The following is a 27,302-nucleotide window of genomic DNA, read 5'->3' on the forward strand; positions in this document are numbered from 1 at the left end:
TGCCCGCCCGCCTCCCCGCCCCTCCCGCCGTGTCAGCCGCAGGAGGCGGCGGAGCGACCGCCCGCCCGCCTTCCCCGCCGCCCTCGGCTCCGGCTCGCCTCGCCGAGCGCCGTCCCCAGCAGCGGGCGAAGTGGAGCCGGCGAGGCCGGGAAGACGCCGCCTCCTCCTTCACTCCTCCTCTCCCTCCCCTCCCCCGGCCAGGTCCGTCAACATGGCGAGCGCCTCGTACCACATCTCCAACCTTCTGGAGAAGATGACATCCAGCGACAAGGACTTCAGGTGGGAGCCGCGGCCACTCCCCCCGCGCCCTCCGCCGCCCCGCCACCCCCTCCCCCCCGCCGCTCTCGCCGGCCCCGGGCCCCGCGCCGCCCTGCCCCCCACGGCCGCCTCCGCGCCGGCTCCGGGCCTGGCGCCGCGGCTGACAGGGCGGCCGCAGGTGCCTGGCGGCGGGGAGGCCTGCGGCGCCCAGCAGGGCCCGGCCCGTGCCCGCCGCGGTGCCTCTCGCGGTGGGAGAGGCCGCCCTTGCGGGGCTGGGCGCGAATCTGCTGTTCCCCGGGGCACAGAGTTCCCGGGAGGGGGGCGCCGCTTCTCGCCGCTTGGGAAGGACGGGACACGGCAGTGCCCGAAAAGCCGCGGCCTCCACGCGTCGTTGGGCAGAGATCGCAGGCAACCGGGAGGAGCCGAGCGGCCGTCAGGTTGCTGGACCGCGTGGGGTTAGGCCGGGCAGGAGGTTAAGGGTTCAATTTCCGTCCTCGCCAGATGCTCAGAAGCCGAATGGACGGAGCCCTGAGCAAGCTGCGGTAGCTGACCCTGCTTCGAGCAGGGGATGTAGACCAGATGACCTCCTGGGGTTCCTGCCTAACCTTAAAAAAATAGGGATCCTGTGATTTTGCAAATGGGCGCAGGGAGGACCACCCAGCACAGCGGGCTTGGGCGTACTAAATGCACATGCTTCATGGATGCTGCATCTCGTAGACTCTCGTAGACTTGTACTCCTCGCACAATTTGGTACTGCCTCTAAACGTCTGTGCATCCAGAGAGAAGTGCAGTTAAGTCTTACAGGGACAGGTATAAGTAATTTTGAGCTTAGGATCTCTCACAAGAACACTACTTTTTATTGGAATATTTGCTTGCTTTGTGATAAATTAATAGCAGATAAATTGCAAACATTTGGGTGTCAGAAAATGAAATGGTACAAGTAAGCGAGTAAAAAACAGCAGAGGTTATACACTTACACAGTAGTTCTAGCGAAGTGTTATGTTAAAAATAATTACATTGCTTTGTATTGTGTCCCACCAGAAATTCACCTTAGAAGCCTTTATTTGTCATAGAGGGTACATTAATACAGACAGGGAAAAGGCATAAAATACCCTTAGGTTTTGATGCTTTGCCGCAGCATTACAGTGCTTAGTTTATAGTTAAAGAACACATTGACCTCCAAACAGGTGTTTTGTTAATATATAAAAATCTGAAGGAAAATAGAGGTGATGATTAAGCAACAATAGAGTTCGATTTTGAATAATCTTGTTTGCTTTTGACAAACAGTTGTAGCACTGGACACAGATATGATAAATTTATGGGGGTTTTTTATATTGATTTCTTTTAGATTTTGGTAGCATGATATTACCTTGAGAATTTAGGCTAGAAATTTTGGCGTAGAAAAAAATATTGGTTAGTCTAAAAAGAGACAGTCCAGAATTGCCATATTTATTTAGACTGTACTAAAAATCAGTTCAAACGTTTTTCCTCTAAATGTTATGGAAGATTTTTAATTTTTTATTATGCTAATTTGTTTATGTGATTGAGGGAACTTTGCATTTTACGCTTATGGGGAGGATGGCTTACAAAAAATTCTCATGAATTTGAGACTAAATATCGATTTTGATGAGTTTAAAACTTTCTGCCTGAAAAGGAAAGGTCACATCTGTCAAATGCAGTTGTAGCAAACACTTTTTTCCCCAGCTACATGTAGTTAAAACTTTTTTTGTAGTTGCTTTAGGAGAGCACTCTTTAGAATTTACATGTTCTGGGAGCTTTGAACAACTTTGAAATTCTCAAGTATTAAAAAAAAATCTTTGGATGGGTAAATATCTGACATTACAATAAAAATGATTCATGATACACCTTTACAAACTGGCTGTTATGCAATAACAGATTTTACGGAACTTTACGTGTATCATGTATTGGCATAATAGGTAAAATAGTATTTAGTACTAGTAGTTGTAAGTGCATTTATTCTTAGATCATTTATATTTGAAGAGGTACAGTGTAGATGATTTGTTGATATCAGGAAGCTGAGTATAAACCACAGTTCAAGGATGCATTTTATTGTAAATTTTAATCCTCCTTTTTAGGGATAAACTGACTTATCTGATGCAAATGTTTGTAGCATTTATCGTCCGGAAATTCAGACTTAAATTCTGAAGTGGGCAGTAATATAAGGTGGCAGTTTACTATATGGCTGTGGGAGAAGTAGTGTTCTCACTGGCGGAGGAGAATGACTACTCTGAGTGTAAGATATGAGGAGCTGCTGACATGCTGCTGTTTTGCACCAAGTAACCTTTGATGTGCCTGAGGAGGAAGCAGTTGTGACTAAAGGCCACATCTAAACTACTCAAACCAATGTTTCTAAGTACCAGCTACTTGAAACTGAAGTTGGGAGGCCACCCTACGTGATAATGGGGTTTGGGTTGGTTTTTTTTATTAATGGTGGAGTCTGTCAGGAGGACTCCTCAGTTGGAGTTCAGTGCAGAAGCTGCTGATGCACTGAGGATGCATAAGCTCTGCTTAGTTTAGGAGCTTGTCACAAGTAGGTGATGAGTGCATGTGAATTGGTAAGGCTAGGAAGTGGGAGCTATTGACTGAGGAAGTGAAGGGAGGTTATTAAGAAGGTTTAAGAAAAGGAGGTAAATATAGCAGTAACACGGAGACAGTTTTAAATGTTCTGGTACTGTATGGCTTTGTATATATCCTTATTCCCATCCTATCTGTCCATTACCTTACTTAAAGTAGCTTTTTTCCTTGCTCTTCTTAAAAGCTGATGGTCTTTTCATTCATCATCTGTTTATATGCCCTTCTGGTTCCTGTCAGATTACAGACTTGTTTGAGTGGGACTGTTGGAGTGAATGAAAAATGAGTGAGGTCCTATCTTAGAAACACCTTGAGACTATTAGAGTGGAATTAAAAGACAGGACAAGTTGAGGTCCATTATATGAGGGCAGGCATCTGGTGTTTGTGATGCATATTAAGATTATGCAGGGTCTTGGCTTTCATTTGCAATAAAAGAAGTATCTAGCATGTCAGGCTGTAGAGAAAACCTTCCAAGTATGACCTGAGCGTAAGTGATGTCTGCTTAATGCTGATGTGCCTGAAATCCTAATGTCAACCTTAACTGTTTAATTACAAACCATTTTTGTCTGGGGCTTTGAAGGAGGGTTGGCACTGGGACTGAAGCCCATGGGATTTGTAATTGAGTAATACATCTGTGTTACTTCTGAGAAGAGAGGACTGTTACAAAAGAAGAACAGATTGGAAAACAGACTTCAGAAGGAAAAGAAACAAAAGGCATAAAAGCAATATTTTTGGAAAGTAATTTCTCGGTGTGTTCTTGTATTGGGGATACGACTGTTATTGAACAATAAATTAATTGACATGAAAGATGATTTTATTTGCTTGATCTCTCAATAATTAATCTTGGTTTTTAATGTGGCATGCCAGATTAAGGGCTAGATAAATTTGTTGGCCGTTGTCTGGACTACAAAGAAAGTAGTCTGTACAGGGGAAGTAAATGAAAACAACATAAAATGTAGCTTCACTTATGTTTCTCCATTAATTATTAGCTTTTGTTAATTTTGTGGGAAAATGTTTGAGAAACTGTACATCCTTATTCTTGTTTAAAAGTTGTTTTAAAATAAACTCGGAGCAGGGATTACTTTTTGAAAAAAAAATCTTGTTTTTTTACAACATCAGCATAGCTGATGAAAGGACTACTTAAAATCCATGTAAGTGTCAGTTTTACTTTGTAGAGATCATTTGGAATAGAATGTAAACTATGGAAGTCAAGCGTGTAGCTGTCTTCATGAGGGAAGGATGATCCCCTAACTAAAAGTTAGGATTATTTTTAAATACAAATTGTCTCTTTTTTATTCAACAACTAAAATAAATGCTACTTGCATCACAAAACAGGTAACGGTAATCCAAAGGTAAATATGATTCATTTGATAACAAATGGTGGAAACTGAGGATCTTGAATCTTGAGCACTGTGAATAACCTGTATCCTTTTAGAAATAATTATATTATTATCTTTTGTCAGGTTTATGGCTACTAATGACTTGATGACAGAACTACAGAAAGATTCAATCAAACTGGATGATGACAGTGAAAGAAAGGTGGTGAAGATGATTTTGAAATTACTGGAAGATAAAAATGGTGAAGTGCAAAACTTAGCTGTCAAATGGTAGGTATACTTTTCCTATGGTGTAAAGAATTGTTTAATGGCTTAATATAAAGCAGTGTTGAAAAACTTAAAGGACCCCTGTTACACAAAATAATTGTGAAATTTATGTCCACAAAGGAACCGTTGTACTTGTAGGTTACCTGCCTTGATTGTGGTTTCTTACAGAACTATCTTCTGTTGACATTGTGGATTAACATTTGGGGTTTCACGTGACAAATAGTGCATGCAGTCCTTGCTTAAAATATATGAATGACATGGTTGTTCTTTGGTGGTAATTCTTGAATGCTAAATAGATTTTAAAAGATTATAATTCATTGGTAGTTGCCTCATTCATATGTGACTGTGAGAAGGCAGATGATGTGCAGGGGAAGAATTGTAATATTGTAGTAGTTTTCAAGCACAAATAAAAACATGAAATGGTAAATATATGTTCTTAGTTGCCAAATATGTAACTTACTTCTTCACTAACATTCAAAATACTGTGTTAATGGTTTTACGTGCTTTACAGGAACTGTAGATGTTTTATGGGGTCAGGGTACAGTTACTTGTGTTTTAGAGGCTTCTGTTGATTCAGTGCGCTCTCTTCCACTATTTAACTTCACAGGTAGTGTGTTGTTTCCAGAGCACCCTTTGAAGTGAAACTATATTATTATTACTTTTTTCTTTTGTTGTTCTTGGCCTTTCTGAATCCTTTTATGCCCTTGAAGGAGAGCCTCTCTGTTAAGAAGCTTCTAGTATTCCTGACAGTGTTTCTTGTTCATCAGCTCAGGGTTTTTTTTCTTTAAATATTCCATCTATGGTAAATGTTCCGTCAGACCTGGATCGAAATAACATTGCTACAGAAGAGCTTGGGACACTTTGCTTCAGCTTGTTATTCTTTACAGTTTGCCCTATCAGACTAACAAAGCAGAAAATTAAAACCTTCTTATGTACTTAGAAGCAGTGCTTGCTTCAGTGTCTGAGATATTTTGAGTGACAGTAACCAAAACCTTGCACAGAGAAACTAGAGTAGGAATAGCAAGTTTCAAGCAAAACTTCAATATTGACAGTATAGTAATATAATTGTCGCTACTTTTTCATTGCTCTCACCAGGCTTACAGTGTTGTTAAAATGTCTTCCCCCCCCCTTTTTTTTAGCAAACAACACAAAGCATCATGTTTCTTTTTAATTCAACCTTCTGAAATGTCAGAGTTCCTTGTGGTACAGTTAAGTTTTATGGCTTTGAAACAGATTACTTGTACTCAATCAGAACAGTAGATTATTATAAAACTTGGCTCAGGCTTAGAATTTTCTTTGTATGAAGTAGCATTTTGTGGAAAAGTTATGTTGCAGTGTACAAGCAGTGTTCATATTTAATGTGCATCCTAAAGTTATCCTGAAGTTTAGATTTATGCACATAGGCACAGCTTATATAACACATTCTTTGAAACAGTGTTAGAATTTTGGACCTAAATTACATGCTATGTATATTAAAACATCTAAGAAAGATTGTAAGAGGAAGAGAATGAGAAAATAGATGGCTGCCTGTGTACGTGCACATGTGAATGTGCCATGTTCTTTTGTTACTAACCATTCTTCTATTTTTAAAGTTTACTTTGACATACTGATAAAGTTCTTGGATTTAATTAAAATTACAGGATCTATTTAAAGTTTGCAATCTTTTTGAGAAATCCAAATAACATTGAAGAACAGTGTTAAATTTACTGTAACAGGACAAGAAACATAATTGAAAAGTTTTCTGAGAAATTGTGGACATTAATCTTGAATGCATGCATTCTTTAATGTATCAGGTTATTTTTGGCATCCCAATCACTTGCAGATGTGCTTTGGGGACAAAAAAGCCCCCTCCACCCTAAAGGAGTCTTCTTAAGGCAGTTTTACACTCACTATATTGCCAGCATCTGCGCTGCTGTTCTTGCCGTCCTTGTCCCTTTCCTTGCACTGTTGCTCATCTGGTTTTGTTGTAGACTGGTTTGGATTCTCGGTTTTCTTCTGGCTTAGCGCTGTCTTGCAGTCAGGTGAGCATCGGTTGAAACAGTAGTGGGGATGAAGGATGGGAGAGGTCGAGCACTATTAAGCGATAGTTTTTCTGAGGCAGTTCAAGCTGATTTGAAGTCTTCCATCTACTACAGCACTGGGTGTAAGCCTGATTCATTGGGAAGTTAAATTCAGCCAGCATATTTTTCTTGATGTTTTGGTTTTTAAATATTTTGTAGTGCTGTTCTTGTGTATTTGTGTTACAGATTTGCTGGCACTTTCAGCTGAGGAAAGTGTACACTGTGTTTAGATCTCTTTATTAATTTAAATGCTCTGGTGAACTTTCAGCAGGAACTTTCATCGAACTGGCACTTGACCCATTTAAGTATAGATTCCCTCTCTCATAGAAAAAGGTTTTAAGACAACCCTATGTACCTCTAAATCTGTGTTTGAGACAGTTCTTTCCTTGAGGAAGGGAGGAGAGATTTGCAGTTTGTTAGGGGAGTTTCCTCTACAGGTAGATCAATGGAAACACTGTGAACAGCAAACTGTGAACTGTGACCACTCCTTAAGCAGGTAAGAATCTCTTGAAGGAGAATCACTCTTTCAAGATTTGATTCTTGAGGTCACTGTGCTCGTCAAGCTTCTGTTATTTCAGGCAGTAGATATAAACTAGGTCAGTAGCTGCAGGTTGTTCACCTTTTTTTTCTTCAGAGCATGTAAAATTTTAAATGTATTCTTGTTGAATGCATTTTTTCTGGAGGAGGAGGTTTTTGCTCTGATAGTCACAGACTGTTCTACAGTCAACCAATGTAGAAAATGCTGTTGGATTTTCTTACAGCATATTCGTAGCTTAAGGCTGTTCGTGTAGTCCAGCGTGGCACCCTGTGCACTGTATGGTGATAATAGTGGTACTGCCTGTAGCTCTATCCAAGAGTATGTGCATCTGGATTAGACAAGCAGTGTGGTTTGTCTAAGCATAGATGTTGTATTGAATGGACTGTTCTGCTGGCCCAAATTACACACTAATTCTTTCAGCAGTATGTTCAGTATTACAGTTTAAGGATGAACTGCTGCTCATTTTGAGCAGTTATCTATGGTTTGATACTCTGACATTTAAACCAATACTTAGGAATTTGTCTTGTTTGCTGCTGTGAAATGTTTCCCGAAACCTGTAAAAACCCAAATGCGTGTGCGCACACACATCCCTATCCACATATATATACACACACACACATATATATATATATATATATATGAAAAAAGGGGGATTAAAGTAAGTGCTTGCAGTTATTCTTCCCTTGTGATCCTGTAGTTTGTCTGCATTTATCAGTGACTACTCTGGGCAGTAGTTCAATACAGGGAACCCAACTTTATGCTGGGAGTGTGAGTCATTAGTGTGAACAGGATGATGCACACACTGGCTGTTGTGTGGCAGATCCGGTTCAGCAGCTTTAAAGCCTTTTGGATACTGTGGTAATAACAGTGCTGCACATCACTGTATACTGGTGATTTGAATAATTTTCTTTTTTCCATTTGTGAATTTTAACTCTTTCCTGTAAGTAAATGTGCTTATTTGATATCCATTGAAATATGCCAGTTTGAGACTATAATTGCTTATGAGTTGGTGTTCCTCTTCCTAATAAGGAGCTATATATACTATTTTTATTTTCAGATGTATGTAACTTGAAGGAGACCGTGTTATAGTTGCTGTTTATTTCCATAGGCAGCTGCATGAGCTTTTGACCTTAGCGAATAATTTGTGACCAGTTTATCTTAATGTTTCTGTTCTAGGTGGTTTGTGCTTGTGTCACTTGCAAAACAATTTATTATGCACCAAGAGTAGAAGAGTGCAACAATGCTGTGGGTAGCTGCTCACTGGCAGTGGTGTGTATTTGAAGAGAAGCTAGTGATGTGTCAATGAAACATTGTGAAGCTTGGCTGAAGAGTGAAGTCAAGTTGTGGAGAAAACTGTGAGCTTTTTGTGCAACTGGAGAAAATGTTTCAACTGCTAGGAATGCAGTCATGGATGGCTTGATGTATTTGAGTCTGGGAGATACTTCTTGGTGTGTTGGCAGATGCTTGTGTACAAATTCATTAGGAATTTATCTGTTGGAGGTAAAAGCTCTTTACCAGTATCAGTGTCCAAGAGTTATTTTAATAAGATTGCAGTATTCATTTAACATGATTGAAGCAGTAAAACGACCAGATTAGGTTGTGGATATGGTCCTCTAAATCCCTGCTCTCAGGGTTGAGTAGATGTGGAGGTGGTTTCCTGGAATCTAAAGATTCCAGTACAGTGCTCTTTTCCTACATTAAAGAGTTAGGCCAGATTAGGGCCTGAGGTTTGTCTGATTTTAGGAAATGGTGCTCTGTCAGAGTTCTTCATTTCTGCAGGAGTAAGTGTATCTGCTGAAGCAAGTGATAAACTATTCCATTATGTCTCGTTTCTGTGCACTTAAAGGGCTTCTTTTTATGCCTTTTGTCAGATACCAGCCAGCATCTCAATTAACAGTTCTCTTGAGATCATCTGGATGCAGTATCTTCTAGAAATGTACCAAAGTTGTTTTTGTGTAGTTATTTTTAAGATATCTGTGTGTTGCTGTAAAATACTGTGCAAAATGAGTAAATTGCAATCTTGAATTTGTGGCATTATGGTGATCATAATGCATCTATTTCAGATGTCTGTGGCATAATTTGATGGATGTCAAATTAGTTCCAAGTTCTGTGCATTAAAAAACTGAGTTGTATGTCATACTTCAGTGCATGGTTTTGGTAAATATGTTTTGTCTTTGCTTTTTTTTTTTTTTTTTTCTTTGCAAATTGCCATTATTTTCAGCAGGTTTTATCACCTGAGTAGGGTGGTGGTGGTTAAGGAGAGAAGGAAACCAAGCAGGTTACAGTTTGTGAAGGAAGGCATGGAACGCAGTAGATATTTTTGTCTTTGGAATTGCATATTCCTGAGTGTGAGTCTAAACGCTGTGCCTCAAGTGCAAACACTGGTCTGAATTTGTGATGTGAGGCATTGTGAGTATAGCGTTGAAAGAGAGGCTCATAAATTTGCCCAAGATGGTGACAGACCATTATTGCCAAAACTTTGAACATTACTCTGGTTACTATCATATTGAATGCAAAGGGCTTGCTTTATATTATATAATAGATATACCTCCTTTCTCTGTGTCCTCCTTCAGTTTGCACTTGCCTGCTGCCTTTCGCATTTTTTATGATAATTAGCTATTGCCACTGTGAGTTCTTGGACCTGGGAAAGAAGGATAGCAGCAGTGGGGTACCTACAAGAGGTTTGGGGGTGAAAGATGTATTTTGGTTTTGTCCTACTGTATAGAGCCATGTCTGCTAGCTGTCCAAGAATGAAGGTCCTTTGAGTCCAGCTGGTTTACTGGCTTGTAGTCTTCTGAATCTGAGCCAAGTCCTCCAGCATAGCTTCCTCCCAATAGCTGTGTGTAGGGGAGCTGTTGGAACACTGTCTTTCTTGTCTGTCTTTTTTCAGGAGCAGGGAAAGTGAGTGACCATAGTGTGTGGAACAATAATTGTTGAGAGTCTACAGTTATCCTGTGGTGTGAGCTATTTGGTAGAGAGGGGTGGTTTTGGAATGACTGAGAGGACTTCTAAGGCAGGAAGTGTGAAAGGTGTGGGGAACTTTTGAATTTAGTTTAGTAGCCTTTGTGGCAGGAGAAATGGAAGACTTGATGCTCTGAGACAGAACACAGCGTTTCAGAGGAACTTGAAAAATGTGGGTTTGGATTTACCATGTAGGTGCTTCTAAACTGTGTTTGATCAGACTGTTAGTCCTTTTTTTCCCTATGCCCACTTGAAAGGACAATAGCTCTGTCCAGAAGCAACTAGTTCAAAATGAACAAATTTATTGTCAAGGTCGACTATATATTCAGAAGTTAATTCAATATGGTCCAAGGTGCCAAGTCACATTAAAAAACAGTGAGATAATAAAAAGCAAGTGTAGGTCAACAAGTAAAATTAATACAAGATAACATTTCTGTGTTAACAACACTTTGAAATTAAGCTCCACATCCTCTGATCTTCACTGCTAAAGCAATGGAGGAGTTTGCCTTTTTCCCCACCAGTACCAGCAAGGTAGTAAAAGTGGGGCTGCCTTGCTGTCATTCTTAGCAAATACAGTAAGTACTAAGCTGCCAAACTAACTTCAGTGCCTCTATGTTGGATGCCAAAGCCTCAAGCCTCTCCTTCCCTTGCAGCTGCCTGGCTGACAGTTTTATTAGTTGGTAGTGAACCCAGGATCCAGCTGTTTTCTTGGAGAGTTAAACTCCACAGCCATTTCCAGTAAAACAAGAAAAACTGTTTTGCTTGTTATCTTGTACATTGTGTGCTTGTCTCTCAGTACATATAAATTGAGAAAGGAACGATCCTTTAGATTGTGAAGACTCAAGAGTGGTTTTTCTATCTAAAAACACTTGTGGGTTTCTGTAATACAGTAATATGGGAATTAGATGATCTAAGTAATAAAGTGTAAAGCAAGTTTTTATCTGAGTGGCGCAACTTCATTTGGATTTTGGACTATCTTATTTCAGAATAATAGTCTTAATTGAGAGCTTAGTATTGTGCTAGCTTGGACAGAATTTCTGCTTACCTATACGTGATTTCCCACCTGTTCCCTTCCCCCTGAGTTCTGTGCAGTTGACTTAATGCCTGTGCTTATTTTAATATGAAACTTCCTCTTAATTCAGAATAACTTTCAAAATCTTATGGGATAAAACGAAAATATTTCTTTCCCGCACTGTAATCACTAAGCTGCTTGTAAAACTTCTGATGTTTCAATAAGATCATGACCATACAGTCTTAAATCATTTCAGTCTCGAAAGTCTGACATACTTGTAGTGAATAGTGGTGTATATTTGAAAATTTAAATTTTGCTTTCTTGATTTTAGTCTTATTTTGATAACGAATTAATTTTTTTTTCCTCTAGGGTTTCAGTTTGACTTCAGCTCTCAAAAATTAGTCTTTACTAATCCTACAGAGATCCTTTTAGTCTCATGTAGCTTTGCTAGAATCCATTTTAATGAAAAGCAGATGTATAGAGAATTAAAGTTCAGTATGGAAGAAACGAAAGTTTATACGGAGGCATTACATTCTAATGTAGTCTTAACATAATCAGTTTGTGATTGACTTTCAGGTGCTCTTTTTTATTTTGTATTGGCTCATACATTGATTTCCACATATTTTGGTTTTATAGTTCTGATTTGTAGAGAGGTTGTCTGTGTACATTGTGTACAATGCTGAAGGACAGATACAAGATTTGGACCCTTCCTTGTAAGCCACAGCAACACCTATGGCTTCTGATCCATAATGCTTGGCTCTGCAGTTGCAGTAGGAGATGCTACCCGTCACCCCTTTAATTCAGAAGGACGAGAAAATAATAGTAGTTTCCTGGAGATACATCTGTGTGTCTGTTAGTTCTGTTGTTGGCAACACTTCTAGTTCATGATTCTCACATTTTCTGTAGATGGTCCTTACTGCTGCTGTAGTCATTCTTGCCTCAAGCCATTGTGTTTTCTCTTAGGGGCTGTTGCACACAGGTCCTTGTTCTCCTGCCTTCACTTCTGTCAGGGTTGGTGCAGAACCTGAGCTTGGTAGAACTTCAGCTTCATGTTGCATCTCACCCCTAGTGCTGATGTCTCATTAGTAAGCAAGTTTTCTTGATTGGAAAGTAATATTATGGGTATCACCAGAGAGAATTAAAGAGAGTAGTTGGCAAGATCAACATGCAGAGAACAGAAGCTGACAAAACAAGGGAGCTATGGCTTTCAGAGTAGTTACTGTATGTGTAGGCTGACTGTACTGTTTTTTGATGGAACATGGTAGAAATGCCTATAACACAGCTTACAATACTCATTTATCAGAATTTGATGTGTTCGTTGTTAATGTAGTATATTTGAGGGAGTTGAATTAGATTTAAAAGATTTGGTAATTTAAAGTCTTTCAAAATTAATTTCCCATTTCTGAGATGCTTTGTCTGAAAGCAGATGTTTTAAAAATAGAGAGAAACTAGATTAACACATTTGGAGAGAGAAGTGGGAGGGTTAGTAGGAGAAAGAGTGAGTTCTCCGAGTTCTTACAGAGGTTTTTCGTAGACAAATGGAAGGAAATAGAGATATAAGGCTTGTTTTTTTTTGTGTAACTTCCCTTTTGGAACAGAACATTAGCAAAGGAGAGATGCTGAAAGTTGATCATAGGGCTAGGAAGACTGAACAATGCTGTAGCTCATAGCAATGAACTAGACTTTATTGGGACATCTATGGTTTTAGTATTTTAAACAAATGAGAGCATTTGACTAGTACAAGATTGTTACGATCCTCAAAACCATTGAAATGGCCAAAAACATTTCTAGGAAAGAAAGGAAATTTTAGTATGTGCTGTGTGTATAGAGGTGCTTGGAGTCTGCCTGAAGGAGGGCATGCCATGTCATTGGTTTTTATTTTACTATTTGCCTCCTATTATATTAAGGAAGGCACTTTAAGCTATAGAATGTATCTGAGTGTAAATTGAGTTGAACCCAAGCTTTGTGTAGAATAAAGATGCAGTAAGTAAGAAGGTTGCTTACGTGTCTGTGAACTAAGCTGGCACTGATGGTCAAGCAGATGAACTGATGGTTCTGGGTAGGTGATTTTTATTATAAATCTTGGTGTTAAGTAAGGTGTAAGAGAGACTCTGGTTTTGAGGCTGAAGCAGAACAGTCATGCAAAACCCATTTCCATCACTAGATAAAAAACTGTCCTAAACCAGTATTTTGTTACTAGATTTATGGAGATAGGTTATCAACCCAACCAGATGAAAGTTTTCGGATTTTAAAATTCTGTTTTGTATTGCTACCAAAACCAACCTTAAGTTTGTGATGTGGATGCAAAATACTGAAGTAAAATGAGGCATTTTATTTAACATTGTGGATTTAATACTTTTCTTCTGTTTATACAGCCTTGGCCCTTTGGTGAGTAAAGTGAAGGAGTATCAAGTGGAGACCATTGTAGATACCCTCTGTACAAACATGCTTTCAGATAAAGAACAGTTACGTGACATTTCAAGCATTGGCCTTAAAACTGTGATTGGAGAACTCCCCCCAGCTTCCAGTGGTAAGGCATTTTGTACTCAAGACTCTGTAGTTTTATAATTTCATTTCTAATTAAACGAAAAAAGGCAAAAGCTGGGTCTTTTAGTGAGGAGGATTCAGTTCATTTAACATTGGAACTAATTTCAATCAGAGGAGAAATATATGGCACAAATATCCTTTTAGTTTCTTCTTCTCTGACTGTATTTCCGTGTTTTATTAGTTTAAACACTTTTTTTTATTGGAGCATTGCATTAATGCGAAAAACAAATTTATAGTATATGAACTTCAGTATAACAAATTTAGTGGAAAAGCTCCTATTTTAATAATTGTCTGGTGGAACATTTCTAGGTTGTAGTAATAGCTAAATCTCATTTTGCTTTTTGATTGATAGCATACTTTAAAATTGATCATAACTTGGGTATTTTTCTTTAATGATCCGATTTCTTGGCTCAGTTTCTGGTTAAGTGTTTTGGGAAGTACGTTGTGTTTCTAACAATTGCCTGCTAAATTACTGAAATGCTTACCTGCAGTTTTAAATGAAAGTACTCTTTCCTCCAGAAGAGATGGTAATGATGAATTAATTTTTTATTCAAGTGCTTTTCAGATACCATAGTGTAGTATGTGAATGAGAATAAAGAAATGATTAAAAAGGCTTTGGAAGTGCAGTTTTTAGAGACTGCGGTTTCTTAAAATAAAAAAAAAAGCTCTGATTTTAACATCCTTTATTGAAAGTGTGTATGTAAGTCTTGCTTGTATCAAGCAGTAGTGAGATGTGCAAACTTGAAATAAGTAAATCAGTAAATCAGTTTAGGCTTTTATTATTTTCTTTGCCTACACACGAAAAAAGGAGATTTTTGCGGTGGAGGTAGAGCTCAAACAAAACCAGCAAAATCTTTCAGTATAATTAGTACTCCTGATACAAAAGGAACTTAGGTGTTATCTCTTGCTCTCAACTCAAACGTAGATTGTTGTCTTTTTTCTTAGCCTCTGTGGTAACTCCTTTGACTGTCTAATTGTTATATTTATTTTTAGTCATATAGTTAAGAATAAGCCATAAATATGTGAACTATATTTAATATAGGTTGCAATGTTATTAATTTCACATCAAAATCCCCAAAGTGTGCTTAAAAAAAAAACTTAATAGAAATGAAGATGAGCACTAGCCATTGGGTAGCTCCTACTATGACATGAGTTTCTTCTCTTCTTATAATTACCCTGAACAGCATTAGACAGTTGGGGGAAGAGGGAACTATGGAGTTGTGATGAAGAAATTTATTTGAATTTTAAAATACTTTGGGTATACCTCTTTTTCTCCTTTCTCAAATGTTTAGGCAGCATTTCAGGTGCTTATTATTTAAGTAATTTCTTGTGCAAAATAATTTTGTTTTGCTGTTTCGTTATACAGCTGCTCTTTAGAGGTGACTCTAGCTACTTCTGTGCTTCCCCTTACATTTTTAGTTATTCCTTTATTTTTACCTATAGACCTTCTGTTTATTGCACTAGAGTTGTCTTGGCTTTCATTTACCATTGCTTGCCCTGCCAAAAGCAGTGTCCTTTCTGTTGTATATACCTTATGGGACAATTAAGAAGCCTTCCTTCTCAGTATGTTTCTACATAGGTAGTCTTGCAGCTCTAATGGAGAATGTATGTTACATTAGCAAATAAACTGGCTGTTCAAGCTTGTTTTGTTGGGTGGGAAAAGCTGCTTTATGTTGAGATCAGGTTGTTTTCCACAGTCACAAACATGACAGCTGGTGTTAAAAACTGTATATTTGAAATTATGAAGATGTTGAGGTTTTGTTGTACTTTCAGGTTCTGCATTAGCAGCTAACGTTTGCAAAAAGATCACAGGGCGTCTTACTAGTGCTATAGCCAAGCAGGAAGATGTGTCTGTTCAACTGGAGGCACTGGATATCATGGCTGATATGCTGAGCAGGTAAACATCCTGCTTCCAAAACACTGATGAATGTTCATAAATACTCCTTAAAGCTTGAACTTTAATTTTCCAAATGTTAAATTTCAATTAAGTTATGTGAAATAACATGATAAGGTATTAAGTATAGGTGAAACTTCATATATTAAGAAAAAAAGTGAATGTATTGAAGATAAGTTGAGTGATATATCAGTTGCTTTGTCTAATCTTCTGAGAACTGTATTTTTAAGCTTATTTTAATGTTTGTTGCTGTGAGGTTGTATTTTAAACTCATTACTTGTTTTTATAAGTTCCAAAAGCTTAAAGACTTAATTGGAATCTTGGTGATGGTTTGGGAATATTTAAGGGAATTGTTGTGCAGTATGTGAACAAAGTTATCTAGATTCAATTGGTTTGAGTTTGTGTTTTGTCTGTTTTAAGGCAAGGAGGACTGCTTGTTAACTTCCATCCTTCAATTCTGACCTGTCTGCTCCCCCAGCTGACTAGCCCCAGACTTGCTGTGAGGAAAAGAACCATCATTGCTCTCGGTCACCTGGTTATGAGTTGTGGCAATATGGTTTTTGTTGACCTCATTGAACATCTGTTGACAGAGCTGTCTAAAAATGATTCCATGTCAACAACTAGGACCTATATACAATGTATTGCTGCTATCAGTAGGCAAGCAGGTCACAGAATAGGTAAGAACAATATATAAATTATCCATAACTGTAGAAGTTTTTAGATGAGAGTAATTACTTTGCTAATTTTTTTCTCTTACCAGGTGAATATCTTGAGAAAATAATTCCTTTGGTTGTAAAGTTTTGTAACGTAGATGATGATGAACTAAGAGAATATTGCATTCAAGCCTTTGAATCCTTTGTTAGGAGGTAAGTTATTCTTGAGTACCTATTTCAGATTTTCTTAAGATCTAATAGTGTGCCATTTGGTTGTAAGCTGTCAAGAGAGAGTCTCCTTGGTATATTTTTGCAAGCTTTGAGCTGGAACTGTTCCTATCACTCTATTTTGTAACTTTAACTGTTAGGCTGTGTGTCATGTCTGTACTTCAGAAACTTTCTACTGTGCCATTGCTACATATGCAAACAGGAGGGGAGAAGTACTCTGATAGTATTTGTTGTCCAATAGTGAAGACAAAAAAATCGATATCTGAAGGCATGTCTTGGTCCTGTGCATCCTTCCAGTCTGTCAGATCCACTCACATTGTAGCATGGAGGATTTTGGTTTCTTCTCCTGAGTAGCAAGCGATAGGACAAGAGGAAATGGCCTCAAGTTGTGCCAGGGAAGGTTCAGATTGGATATTAGGACCCATTTCTTCATGGAAGGGGTTGTCAGGCATTGGAACAGGCTGCCCAGGGAACTGGTGGAGTCACCATCCCTGGAGGTGTTTAAAAGACACATAGATGAGGTTTTTAGGGACACAGTTTAGTGCTAGATTTAGGTTAGGGTTGGACGTGATGATCTTGAGGGTCTCTTCCAACCAAAATGATTCTGTGATATTATAGTAGCTTTGCTCTTTCTGAACTTCCTTTTTGAATTTCTGTAATGGTTTGGCCAGAGTACAGTATGTGGCAAGAAGTCTTTTAGAAAGATTTTAATTCCTCCAGGTAATTTGCCATTGATTGTATTTTTGTATTATGCAGATGTCCTAAAGAAGTTTATCCTCATGTATCTACTATTATAAACATTTGTCTTAAATATCTTACCTATGATCCTAACTACAATTATGATGATGAAGATGAAGATGAAAATGCAATGGATGCCGATGGTGGTGATGATGACGATCAAGGTATATTCTCTTGATTTAAGGGAGAGGAAGAGCTTGTGAACCTGCAGTCATCAGAGAAAATTGATATGGATGGTATTGCTACTAAATACCAGCATTTGAATGACTTGTATGCTTTTGTATTCATTTTTCTACTGGTTTTAAACATTACTTATGAACTTCTTGGAATAAAACTATAGGGTGTTGCTGGAGAGAAATATTCTAATGGTCAACATAAGTACAAAACAAATATTTTAAAATACTTGAAAGGTGGAAGAAGGCAGAATCATGTAGGATGATATAAATAAAGTGAGAAGAACACAAACTAGTGAATTGAAAATACATATTCAGCACAGGAAAGGTTTATCACTACTTTCCACTGTAATGTATTGTTACCTGATGCATAAAATCAGAATAGATTGAAAATTGCAAAACACTCATTTTTTATCCTACGAAAATAATACTGTTTTAGACTGAAAGCTGTAAGGTGGTGTTAATATGATTGCAATATCTTGTCACGTGTGAGACTTGTGAAAACTTGGGTGCACAAGTTAGCTGAACCCAAAGCGTAACATTCTCATTACTTTAAAAATGAATGAGCTGTATAGTTGTTGCTTTAGTGCTTAGAAAGTCAAGTTGTATTGTTTATTGTATATTTTTTGTTGTCATTTTGAGGGGCAGGATATGGCTTGATTTGCTTCTAGAAAGAAACAAAACAATTTGTTGAATCTTGATCAGCTAGTAATTGTTGTTGCATTGTTGTTTGTGTTGTGAATAAAGAGCAATATGCTTTAAATCAGTAGTCAGGCTGTAAATGTGCTGGGAACTGCCTTGTCCCTTTTGCATTTTAAATTAATACCTGTGTAAGACTAGCATGAAAAAATTGGCAGAGAAAATAGTTAACCTTACGATTTAGGTAGTTTAGAAGGTTTTTTGTGTGTGGTTTTTAACATACTTCTGAACCTATTTCTTTGGTGTGCCTTACACAAAGAACCTAAGTGTGTTTTTATTATTAATAACTGTTTAAAGTAAAACTTGATGCTTTGATTGTCTAGACTACTTGAACATATGCATAATTTATTTTTTAAGGGAGTGACGATGAATATAGTGACGATGATGACATGAGCTGGAAAGTGAGGCGTGCAGCTGCTAAATGTCTGGATGCTGTGGTTAGCACGCGACATGAAATGCTTCCAGAATTCTACAAAACTGTATCTCCTGCATTAATAGCCAGATTCAAAGAACGTGAAGAGAATGTTAAAGCAGATGTTTTTCATGCGTATCTTTCTCTTTTAAAACAAACTCGACCTGTGCAAAGTTGGCTTTGTGATCCTGATGCAATGGAACAAGGAGAGACACCTTTGACAATGCTTCAGAGTCAGGTTATTTGTCAAGATTTTTGTTATTTTTGAGAAGACGCACTGAAGTTGTGCCCTGTTCATAATGATAGTTCTTGAAATATGCTATATCATGCTTTCTTCACACACACTACAATTTGTTACCGTAGTACTAAGATAGAGAGCAAGCCAGGTAAACTGGCCCAGAAGAGTGCAGCAGTCTTAGAAACTGAAATTATGAACTCATGCAAATGTTCTTATCTGACTTTAGTTGTTTGCTGTCACCTGTAAAAGTTGCATGTCCTATGTGGCTTAGCTAAACTACCAAAGTAAAATAGTTCTTTTGTGCATTCCGTAATGCAAGACGTAATCTATAATGATCGAGATAAAACTTGATTTGCTGCAATGGATTTTGTTTGCAGAATAAAAAGGGTAGCGCTGAAAAACTTAGGAAGTGAATTATTTGGATGACTTTTCAATTGTTGCTCTCTCCAGTTTTATTAATACAAATCTAGTTTTGTTTTGTTTCTTTTCACCTTTTAAAGTTAAATTACTATTTATTTTTTTGGATAGCAGTTCTTTTGAATCTTCATTTCCCTGTGTTTATAACTTCCCTAGTTCTGTAGAGAAATCAGAAAGAGAGGGTGGGGACACACATTTTTTTTTATAACCTCCCCAGTGATCACAGATGAAAGAAATGTCAGCTACTGAATCAATTAACAGATGTCTGATGATTACAGGTCCCCAACATAGTTAAAGCCTTGCACAAACAGATGAAGGAGAAAAGTGTGAAGACTCGTCAGTGTTGCTTTAACATGCTAACTGAGTTAGTGAATGTATTGCCTGGAGCCCTAACACAACATGTTCCTGTACTTGTACCAGGTATGAGAAACGTATTATTAACTTAAACATTTATTAGTAAATTGGATATGAAGTTTTGAAATCTTTAAATCTTGTCTGTGCTTTTTGCAAAAGCTTTGAAGTGTTGCTTCTATTTAAAGAAACTGGCAAAATCATCAGCTACTCTGTAGATCCATATAAATATTTTAGTAAGGTATTTACATTAATCTTGAAAACAAGGGTTGGCTCTGAGATTTTTTTTTTTTTCCTCTATATCTAGAAAAAAAGAGTTAATTTGCTTCTTAATTGCAAGATCAAACTGCCTTCTTTCTCATCTCAGAGTGAAATATTGTCCATATTTTAGCTTTTGGGACCTAAAATGTAGCATTTTGAAGTATAAAGGAAAAGTAAGTTTGGAAAAGTTAAAGGTTCAGAATCCTATTATAATTAAGAAAATACATTGCAAACCATCCAAAGGCCCATGTCCTCTGTGTAGAGGAAGTTTGAAAACTGATTAACAAAATGGTGAAAGGGGCTTGAGAGCATTCAAGAAAGGCTGGAAGCAGGAAAACAAACTGAGTAGAGCTGCTTTCCTTCAGAGATTTTGAAGTGTTCTAACAGAGTATAAATACCTATCCTGAAAATACGTTTTTTTTTTTTTTTCTTCCAGGAATAATTTTTTCTCTGAATGACAAATCAAGTTCTTCTAATCTGAAGATAGATGCTTTGTCCTGTTTGTACGTGATCCTCTGCAATCATTCTCCTCAGGTCTTCCATCCTCATGTTCAAGCATTGGTACCTCCTGTTGTAGCTTGTGTTGGAGACCTGTTTTACAAGATAACATCAGAGGCACTTTTGGTTACCCAACAACTTGTGAAAGTCATTCGTCCTTTAGACCAGCCTTCTTCCTTTGATGCTTCTCCTTACATCAAAGATTTGTTTACTTGTACAATCAAGAGATTAAAGGCTGCTGACATTGATCAGGAGGTGAAAGAAAGGGCAATATCTTGCATGGGTCAAATAATTTGTAGCCTTGGTGACAGCCTAGGCACAGACCTACCTAGTACACTTCAGATCTTCCTAGAGAGACTGAAGAACGAGATCACTCGTTTGACTACAGTGAAGGCCATGACATTGATTGCTGGTTCTCCTTTGAAGATAGATTTGAGACCAATCCTTGGGGAAGGAGTTCCCATTCTTGCTTCTTTTTTGAGAAAGAACCAACGAGCTTTGAAACTGGGCACTCTTTCTGCTCTAGATATTTTAATTAAGAATTACAGTGACAGCTTGACAGCTGCCATGATTGATGCTGTCCTGGATGAGCTTCCACCTCTTATTAGTGAAAGTGATATGCATGTATCACAGATGGCCATCAGTTTTCTGACAACGCTGGCTAAAGTATATCCTTCCTCCCTGTCAAAGATTAGTGGGTCCATTCTCAATGAACTTATTGGGCTGGTGAGATCGCCTCTACTTCAGGGTGGAGCACTTAGTGCCATGCTAGAATTTTTCCAAGCTTTGGTTGTGACTGGTACAAATAATTTAGGATATATGGATTTACTGCGCATGTTGACGGGTCCAGTGTACTCACAGAGCACAGCACTTACTCACAAGCAGTCTTACTATTCCATTGCCAAATGTGTTGCTGCACTTACTCGAGCCTGCCCTAAGGAAGGACCAGCTGTTGTAGGTCAGTTCATTCAAGATGTCAAGAACTCCAGGTCCACGGATTCCATTCGGCTTTTGGCTTTGCTTTCTCTTGGGGAAGTTGGGCATCACATTGACTTAAGTGGACAAATTGAGCTGAAGTCTGTAATACTAGAAGCTTTCTCTTCTCCTAGTGAAGAAGTCAAATCGGCAGCATCTTATGCATTAGGCAGTATTAGTGTTGGCAATCTTCCTGAGTATCTGCCATTTGTCTTACAAGAAATAACCAGTCAGCCGAAGAGGCAATACCTCCTTCTTCATTCCTTGAAAGAAATAATTAGCTCTGCATCAGTCATTGGTCTCAAACCATATGTTGAGAACATCTGGGCCTTACTCCTGAAACACTGTGAATGTGCAGAAGAGGGTACAAGGAATGTTGTTGCTGAGTGCTTGGGCAAGCTTACGTTAATAGACCCAGAGACTCTGCTTCCACGGCTCAAGGGATACTTGGCATCGGGTGAGTAGTAGTACCTCAGGTACATATTGTTACAAACGGCCTTATGCTATCAATAAATGGACCTAGTTTTGCAAATTATTTGCTTAAGTTTTGTGATACTCTTGAAGCTTCAGTTTCCTTCCACCCCAACAATGTGAAGCTTAGATGTTTCCATTTTTATTAGAAGTTAGTCATACATAACGTGAATTAATTTTATGTTCCTCTTTCAGACTGTGGCACTTCAATTAATGATGTGTTTACCTAAGAGTTACAGACTTAAAGGGGAAGGAGCGTGGGTGACAAGGGGGCAGCACTACTTTACAAACTAGTTGCAATATGTTGACATTTTGATGTAAATTAAAGCATTCCTAATTTTCAGATAGAATTCTGGAATATTTAAAGATTAGGAAGTATCATTTTGAATAATTCGTTAATCACTTTCATATCAAAAATATTGACATATTTTCTTCATGTGTATTTGCCTAAAAGAAGAGAGTGCTTTGTAGGCCTATGTAGTGAAATAAAGAAAATCTATCCTAATAAGCTCATTATTTGAATTTTCTGGAGCAGATAATTTTAAATGTTTGTTAAAAATGTTATGGTCTCTTCTCCCCTGTTTAAAATGTAACACAAGTACATTTATGGAGAAAACATTTCTTTGCTAGTAACAAGTAACATTTCTTCTTTAGTGTTCTTAACAGTATTAGAAGTTAAAAAGAATTGAATAGAACAGGATTTTAAATTCTGTGGTTGTATTGTTTTAATGTTACGTATTTATGCTTCTGTTTTATCTTAGGGTCCTCCTATGCACGAAGTTCGGTGGTTACTGCTGTCAAGTTCACTATTTCTGATCATCCACAACCCATAGACCCACTCTTGAAGAACTGCATAGGTAAGTTCTCTACTTGAGTAACAGCTTCTATGTTTTCAAGTCATAGATTTGCACTTAATGTTGTGTTTTGATAAAAAATATTTTGCAGGTACCAGAATTAACTGCTAACAGAAGCTTTCAGAAGGGTTTTAAAATGTTTCTGTACTAGCCAACTCTTCCTAATAATTCTAGCTTGTTTGAATTCTCGTCAGTAAACTTGTGTGATAAGAATGATCTGTATTGTAGCTGTGATGGGCAAAGAGTAAAAGGAGGCTTTTAGGAAGGCAGTACCCAAAAGCTGGTTTCCTTTCCCATGCTCTTGTCAAATTATATCAGTTTGATGTAGTAAGGTACTTTCTTTACCCAGAATGGTGGTCTTGGAAATATTTAACATTCAGTCATTTAAACTATGCATGCACATGTGAATTCTGAGTATTACCAGGTGGCAAATTGTAAATTTAGGTCCTTAGGATTGTATAACGCTTTGGGATCTGTAAGTTATTGGAAGCGTGTATATTTTTACAGGGATAAGGTAATCAGAGCTTTCACTATAGCGACAGTATGATGAAGAGTTTTGCAATGCTGTGGTTTTTTGATCTTTTTTCGTTTGTATGACAAAGTGTTATAGATTTGTTTAACATGCTATGGTGAATGTTTTATAGTGGCTCAGCAACAGGTTTAAAGATCTGTTTAAAAAAGCACATGCTACTTAAACTAGTAAGGCAAAAAAAAAATTTGAAAACATCCAGTTTTATAGAGTGAAAGGTTTTTATTTATGGACCAGTGGTGTCAGTCACTAAGCTTCAATTTTTTAATAATATGTTAAAGAATTGACTGTGCTTGTGGGTTTTTCCCCTGCTGTCCTCCCACTGAGGCTGCCTTACCTCTTCGGTTTCTAGAAATAGTTATTGATTATCCAGTCAAAGAATCTAGTTGTTAACAAATCTCAGTCATCTTTAGTTTTGTTACTTGTACACAGAAGACAAACACCTGGGTAATGTTGATGTTCACGCCCTTGTTTTTCTCCTTTCAAAAATTACTCTCTTGGAAGTTGCTAGTAAAACTTCACAAACATTGGGGGAAACTGTGATTTCTTGCTGCAGATCTTTATTTTTGCAAGGCTGTTTTATAGAACGATAGACATCCTAAATTGAAAATGCCCAGGTTTTTGATGGGGTGGTGTGAGGGAGGTGTTGCTACATTAATATATACCAAATGGGTTTGTCTTCTGGTAATTTAGGAATTCTCAATATATGCCAATTTCAGGTTTAAAAATCAATATACTGATAGTTTTCATAAGAGGTGTGAATGGATCTGTAATGGAGAAAAGGAAAGACTGTGTTACAAATGATTTTTATTGATTTCCATGCTGTACCTTTACAAAACAGTTGAAATATCATTAAGTGATAGCCATTTATTTTGGTGGTGGTTTTTCTACTTCTGTTTCATTATCTGAAATACCATATATCTCAGTTATATAATACTTTTGATATGATTATAATTAAATAGATTTGTTTGTGTAATCATGCGAAAATAGCAGGTATGTTACATCAGAACAAGTCCTGCGCTAAATATATTCTTTTGAAAGGTTAAAACTAAGCAAAGATACTTTTAAAGTAGCAAATTAAAAAGGTCTTCGTAGATTGATTTTTATTTTTGTACATGATTGCAGGTGATTTTCTGAAAACATTGGAAGACCCAGATCTCAATGTCAGGAGAGTAGCCCTAGTGACATTTAATTCAGCTGCTCACAATAAACCATCGCTAATAAGGGACCTCTTAGATACTGTTCTTCCTCATCTTTACAATGAAACAAAAGTCAGAAAGGAATTAATCAGAGAGGTATGTTAATTAAGAAAAACAGTGCTAAATACACAAGTAGGTTCTTTGTTTTTCTAGGTATATTGCTTTTGAACTTTGTTTTTTGTTTGCTGACAGGTGGAAATGGGACCATTTAAGCATACAGTTGACGATGGGTTGGACATAAGGAAAGCAGCTTTTGAGTGCATGTATACCCTTTTGGATAGCTGTTTGGATAGACTAGATATATTTGAATTCTTAAACCATGTTGAAGATGGCCTGAAGGATCACTATGATATTAAGGTTAGCTGTCATTTTTCTCTGGGTAAGCAGTGACTTAGTAAAAATATTTTAAATAGTGAATAGACTGAAATGGTAAAAATATTACTTAATATGCTTATGTACTTCACTGTATTTGCCATTTTCTTTGAAGTGTGGCTGTTCAAGAGGTTATACTGTGTTGTAGGAAATCTCTCTCCATATATGTGCTGAGCATAACTGATTGTTGAATTGTATTTGTCTCAACCTAGATGTTAACCTTTTTAATGTTGGTGAGGTTGTCCACCCTTTGTCCGAGTGCGGTGCTGCAGAGACTGGATAGGCTTGTTGAACCTTTACGTGCTACATGTACAACTAAGGTATTGTTTTAAGTTTAATTCTTTTGTGTTGTCTTGTAGAAGTATAAATGAACTCATGTGTGATTAATTCTTCAGAGATTCTAAGTGTGTTTCTGCAGCATTTCCTGACTGATAGTTCATAAGCTGCAATAGGGCAATATAAATTTGTGGGCCCTTATATGTGTTAAATTTCTTTAAATTACAAATGGAAGAGTAGACTTGTTAGCTTCTTTTTAAAAATCCTCTGTTTATTTGATGCATTTCTTTCGTTCATTAAAAATCTAGCTGCCACTTGGGTAACTTGTCTCATTTCATTATAAATACTGAAACTGGAATACTGGGAGTTTTTCAGACTTCTAATGATTACGTTGTTGCAGAGAAACATTTGGGTGACAAAGGATGGAGTCAGTGTAAAGCGGTGGTTTTGGTTTTCCTTTCTTAATTTATATTAAAGGATTCTTGAGTCTTGGCACAGTCTTCTTCCATTCCTGCTCTTGTCTTGATGCACCTGCATGCTCTGACAGGCATTCGATGCCTGATTTACCTTTTCCATTACTGTAATCTGTTGTATTTCCCATCAAGAAATTTGTCCGCTTTTAATGATAATTAGTTTGTATCACTGAAACAGCTTTGAGAATTATTACAGAAGGATAAGCAGTTATTCTAATGAAGGTCAACTTTTAAAACATCTCTATTCTCTAGAAGCTGGAAGTATTGTGGTAATATCATTTTAATGTTGTTTACTGACCTTACTAGCTGGAGGCTGGCTGTTATAATTGTTTTGATTTGGTAATTGACTTGGGAGCTTACAACCTTTTTCTGCTTACCATGCAGTATTCAAGTTTCAGTCCTACTTGTAAGCTGCTGGTAAAAAGTCTGCTAAAAAGTAGATGTTTGGAGAGGTTTTGTACTTCTATTTTTTTTTCAGTTTAGAGCTTAGGCCATTTTGAAAGCTGTGCAAAGTGGTAGTGTGGAAGGAAACAGGTCTTTGGAAGCTGTAAATTTTTAAGGTCGGTGTAGAGGAAGGGTTAAGCAAAAGTTGCAAACATTTTCATTATCTTCCCCCAGGTAAAGGCGAACTCAGTGAAACAGGAGTTTGAGAAGCAAGATGAACTGAAACGATCTGCTATGAGGGCAGTAGCAGCGCTTCTAACCATTCCAGAAGCAGAGAAGAGTCCATTAATGAGTGAATTTCAGTCCCAGATAAGCTCTAACCCTGAGCTGGCAGCCATCTTTGAAAGTATCCAGAAAGATTCATCATCCACTAACTTGGAATCAATGGACACTAGTTAGATGTTTGTCCAAAATGGGGACCATTATGTTGAACCATATGATGCACTGAATTGACAGGTTATGAGTAAGAAACAGGAAAACTATCTAATCTACACATTGTTCCACTTTATTTACCTTTATGGAGACAGTTGGCTTTTCCCATTGTTGCTTTTCTAGCATTTATTCCAGAAATGTAATTCCATAATCCAGAGTTAGTTAACCACTCTTATTTTAGTGGATTTGGCCACATTTGGGAATTAAAGTTGACGCATGGTGTATGGAAATAGGTTCCAACATCCATTTGCCCTGTAATGTTTAGGATTAAAATGTCGAAATTTTGTGACCATGATTTTTTTTTTTTGCTTTTATTCACTCTTTCTACTTTTAAACAAAAAAGGGAGGGAGGTGGGAATCAAGCATCCAGGTGCACCATGTTTTTGTATAACTTTTTATTCTTTTTTGTTTCAGCTTCATAAATTGGTTTGGCTGGCAGATGAATTCTGTGTAAGATTTATTATATTAAAGAGAGAGTTTGGGCACAGTTCAAAAAAAAAAGCAGACATTAATGTCATTTTTAAAGGTGTGGGGATTAGAAAACAAATATCCCTGTTGTGCACACTAATTTTGCATGAGCAAGTTTACAAATATATATTGTCTGTAAACCAGCATGTGTAGTTTATTCGTAATGCAACTTAAAATAAGTTCTACTGGATCAGTGCAGTTTGCAGGTATTATGACATACAGACTGTTCATACAGGAAGGGGTGAATGGAAGCTGGTTGTCTTGACCTGGCTTTTTTAAATGCCAGTAGTATGACCCTGCAGATGTTCTTACAGCAAAAGTGACAACTCCTGCAGTTTTCATGGTTTTTCATACTCAAAGGCTGGATACCCTGGAACTGAGGTGGACAAACCAGAAGATTGGAGGGAAATAGGATGAGATGGAGGTAAAATAAGCAGAGAACAGCAATAGCTGCTTAGTGGCTGCAGAACTTTGGAGTCAAACTTTGTTATAAACATAGAAAATGAGGTTTCTTCAGTGGCTTCTACCTCCTATTCTTCATCTAACAGCTTTTGTTAAGGCACTGATATATGGTGTTACTGAGACAAATATTGCCAGGCCTTTGTTTGTGCCTGTCAAAATGTTTTCTGGCACGTGGAACCACAACTAGATTGCAGTGCTGCAAGTGTCATTCAG

At 37.6% G+C, this 27,302-nt stretch overlaps 1 protein-coding gene across 1 annotated transcript; it reads left to right on the plus strand.

Annotated features, from left to right (window-relative positions):
- CAND1 (cullin associated and neddylation dissociated 1) lies at positions 1-26,454 on the plus strand. Its single transcript, XM_082047473.1, has 15 exons — positions 1-279; positions 4,314-4,457; positions 13,401-13,555; positions 15,346-15,469; positions 15,887-16,143; positions 16,227-16,332; positions 17,104-17,249; positions 18,315-18,607; positions 19,303-19,444; positions 20,073-21,566; positions 22,342-22,437; positions 24,089-24,258; positions 24,355-24,519; positions 24,747-24,854; positions 25,902-26,454. The coding sequence occupies exons 1-15, from the start codon at positions 212-214 to the stop codon at positions 26,124-26,126; spliced, it is 3,693 nt and encodes a 1,230-aa protein (XP_081903599.1). The 5' UTR covers positions 1-211; the 3' UTR covers positions 26,127-26,454.
- Positions 26,455-27,302: the final 848 nt, after the last annotated feature.

Source organism: Streptopelia decaocto (assembly GCF_964273445.1).
Source record: "Streptopelia decaocto genome assembly, chromosome: 1".
Classification (NCBI taxonomy): Eukaryota; Metazoa; Chordata; class Aves; order Columbiformes; family Columbidae; genus Streptopelia; species Streptopelia decaocto.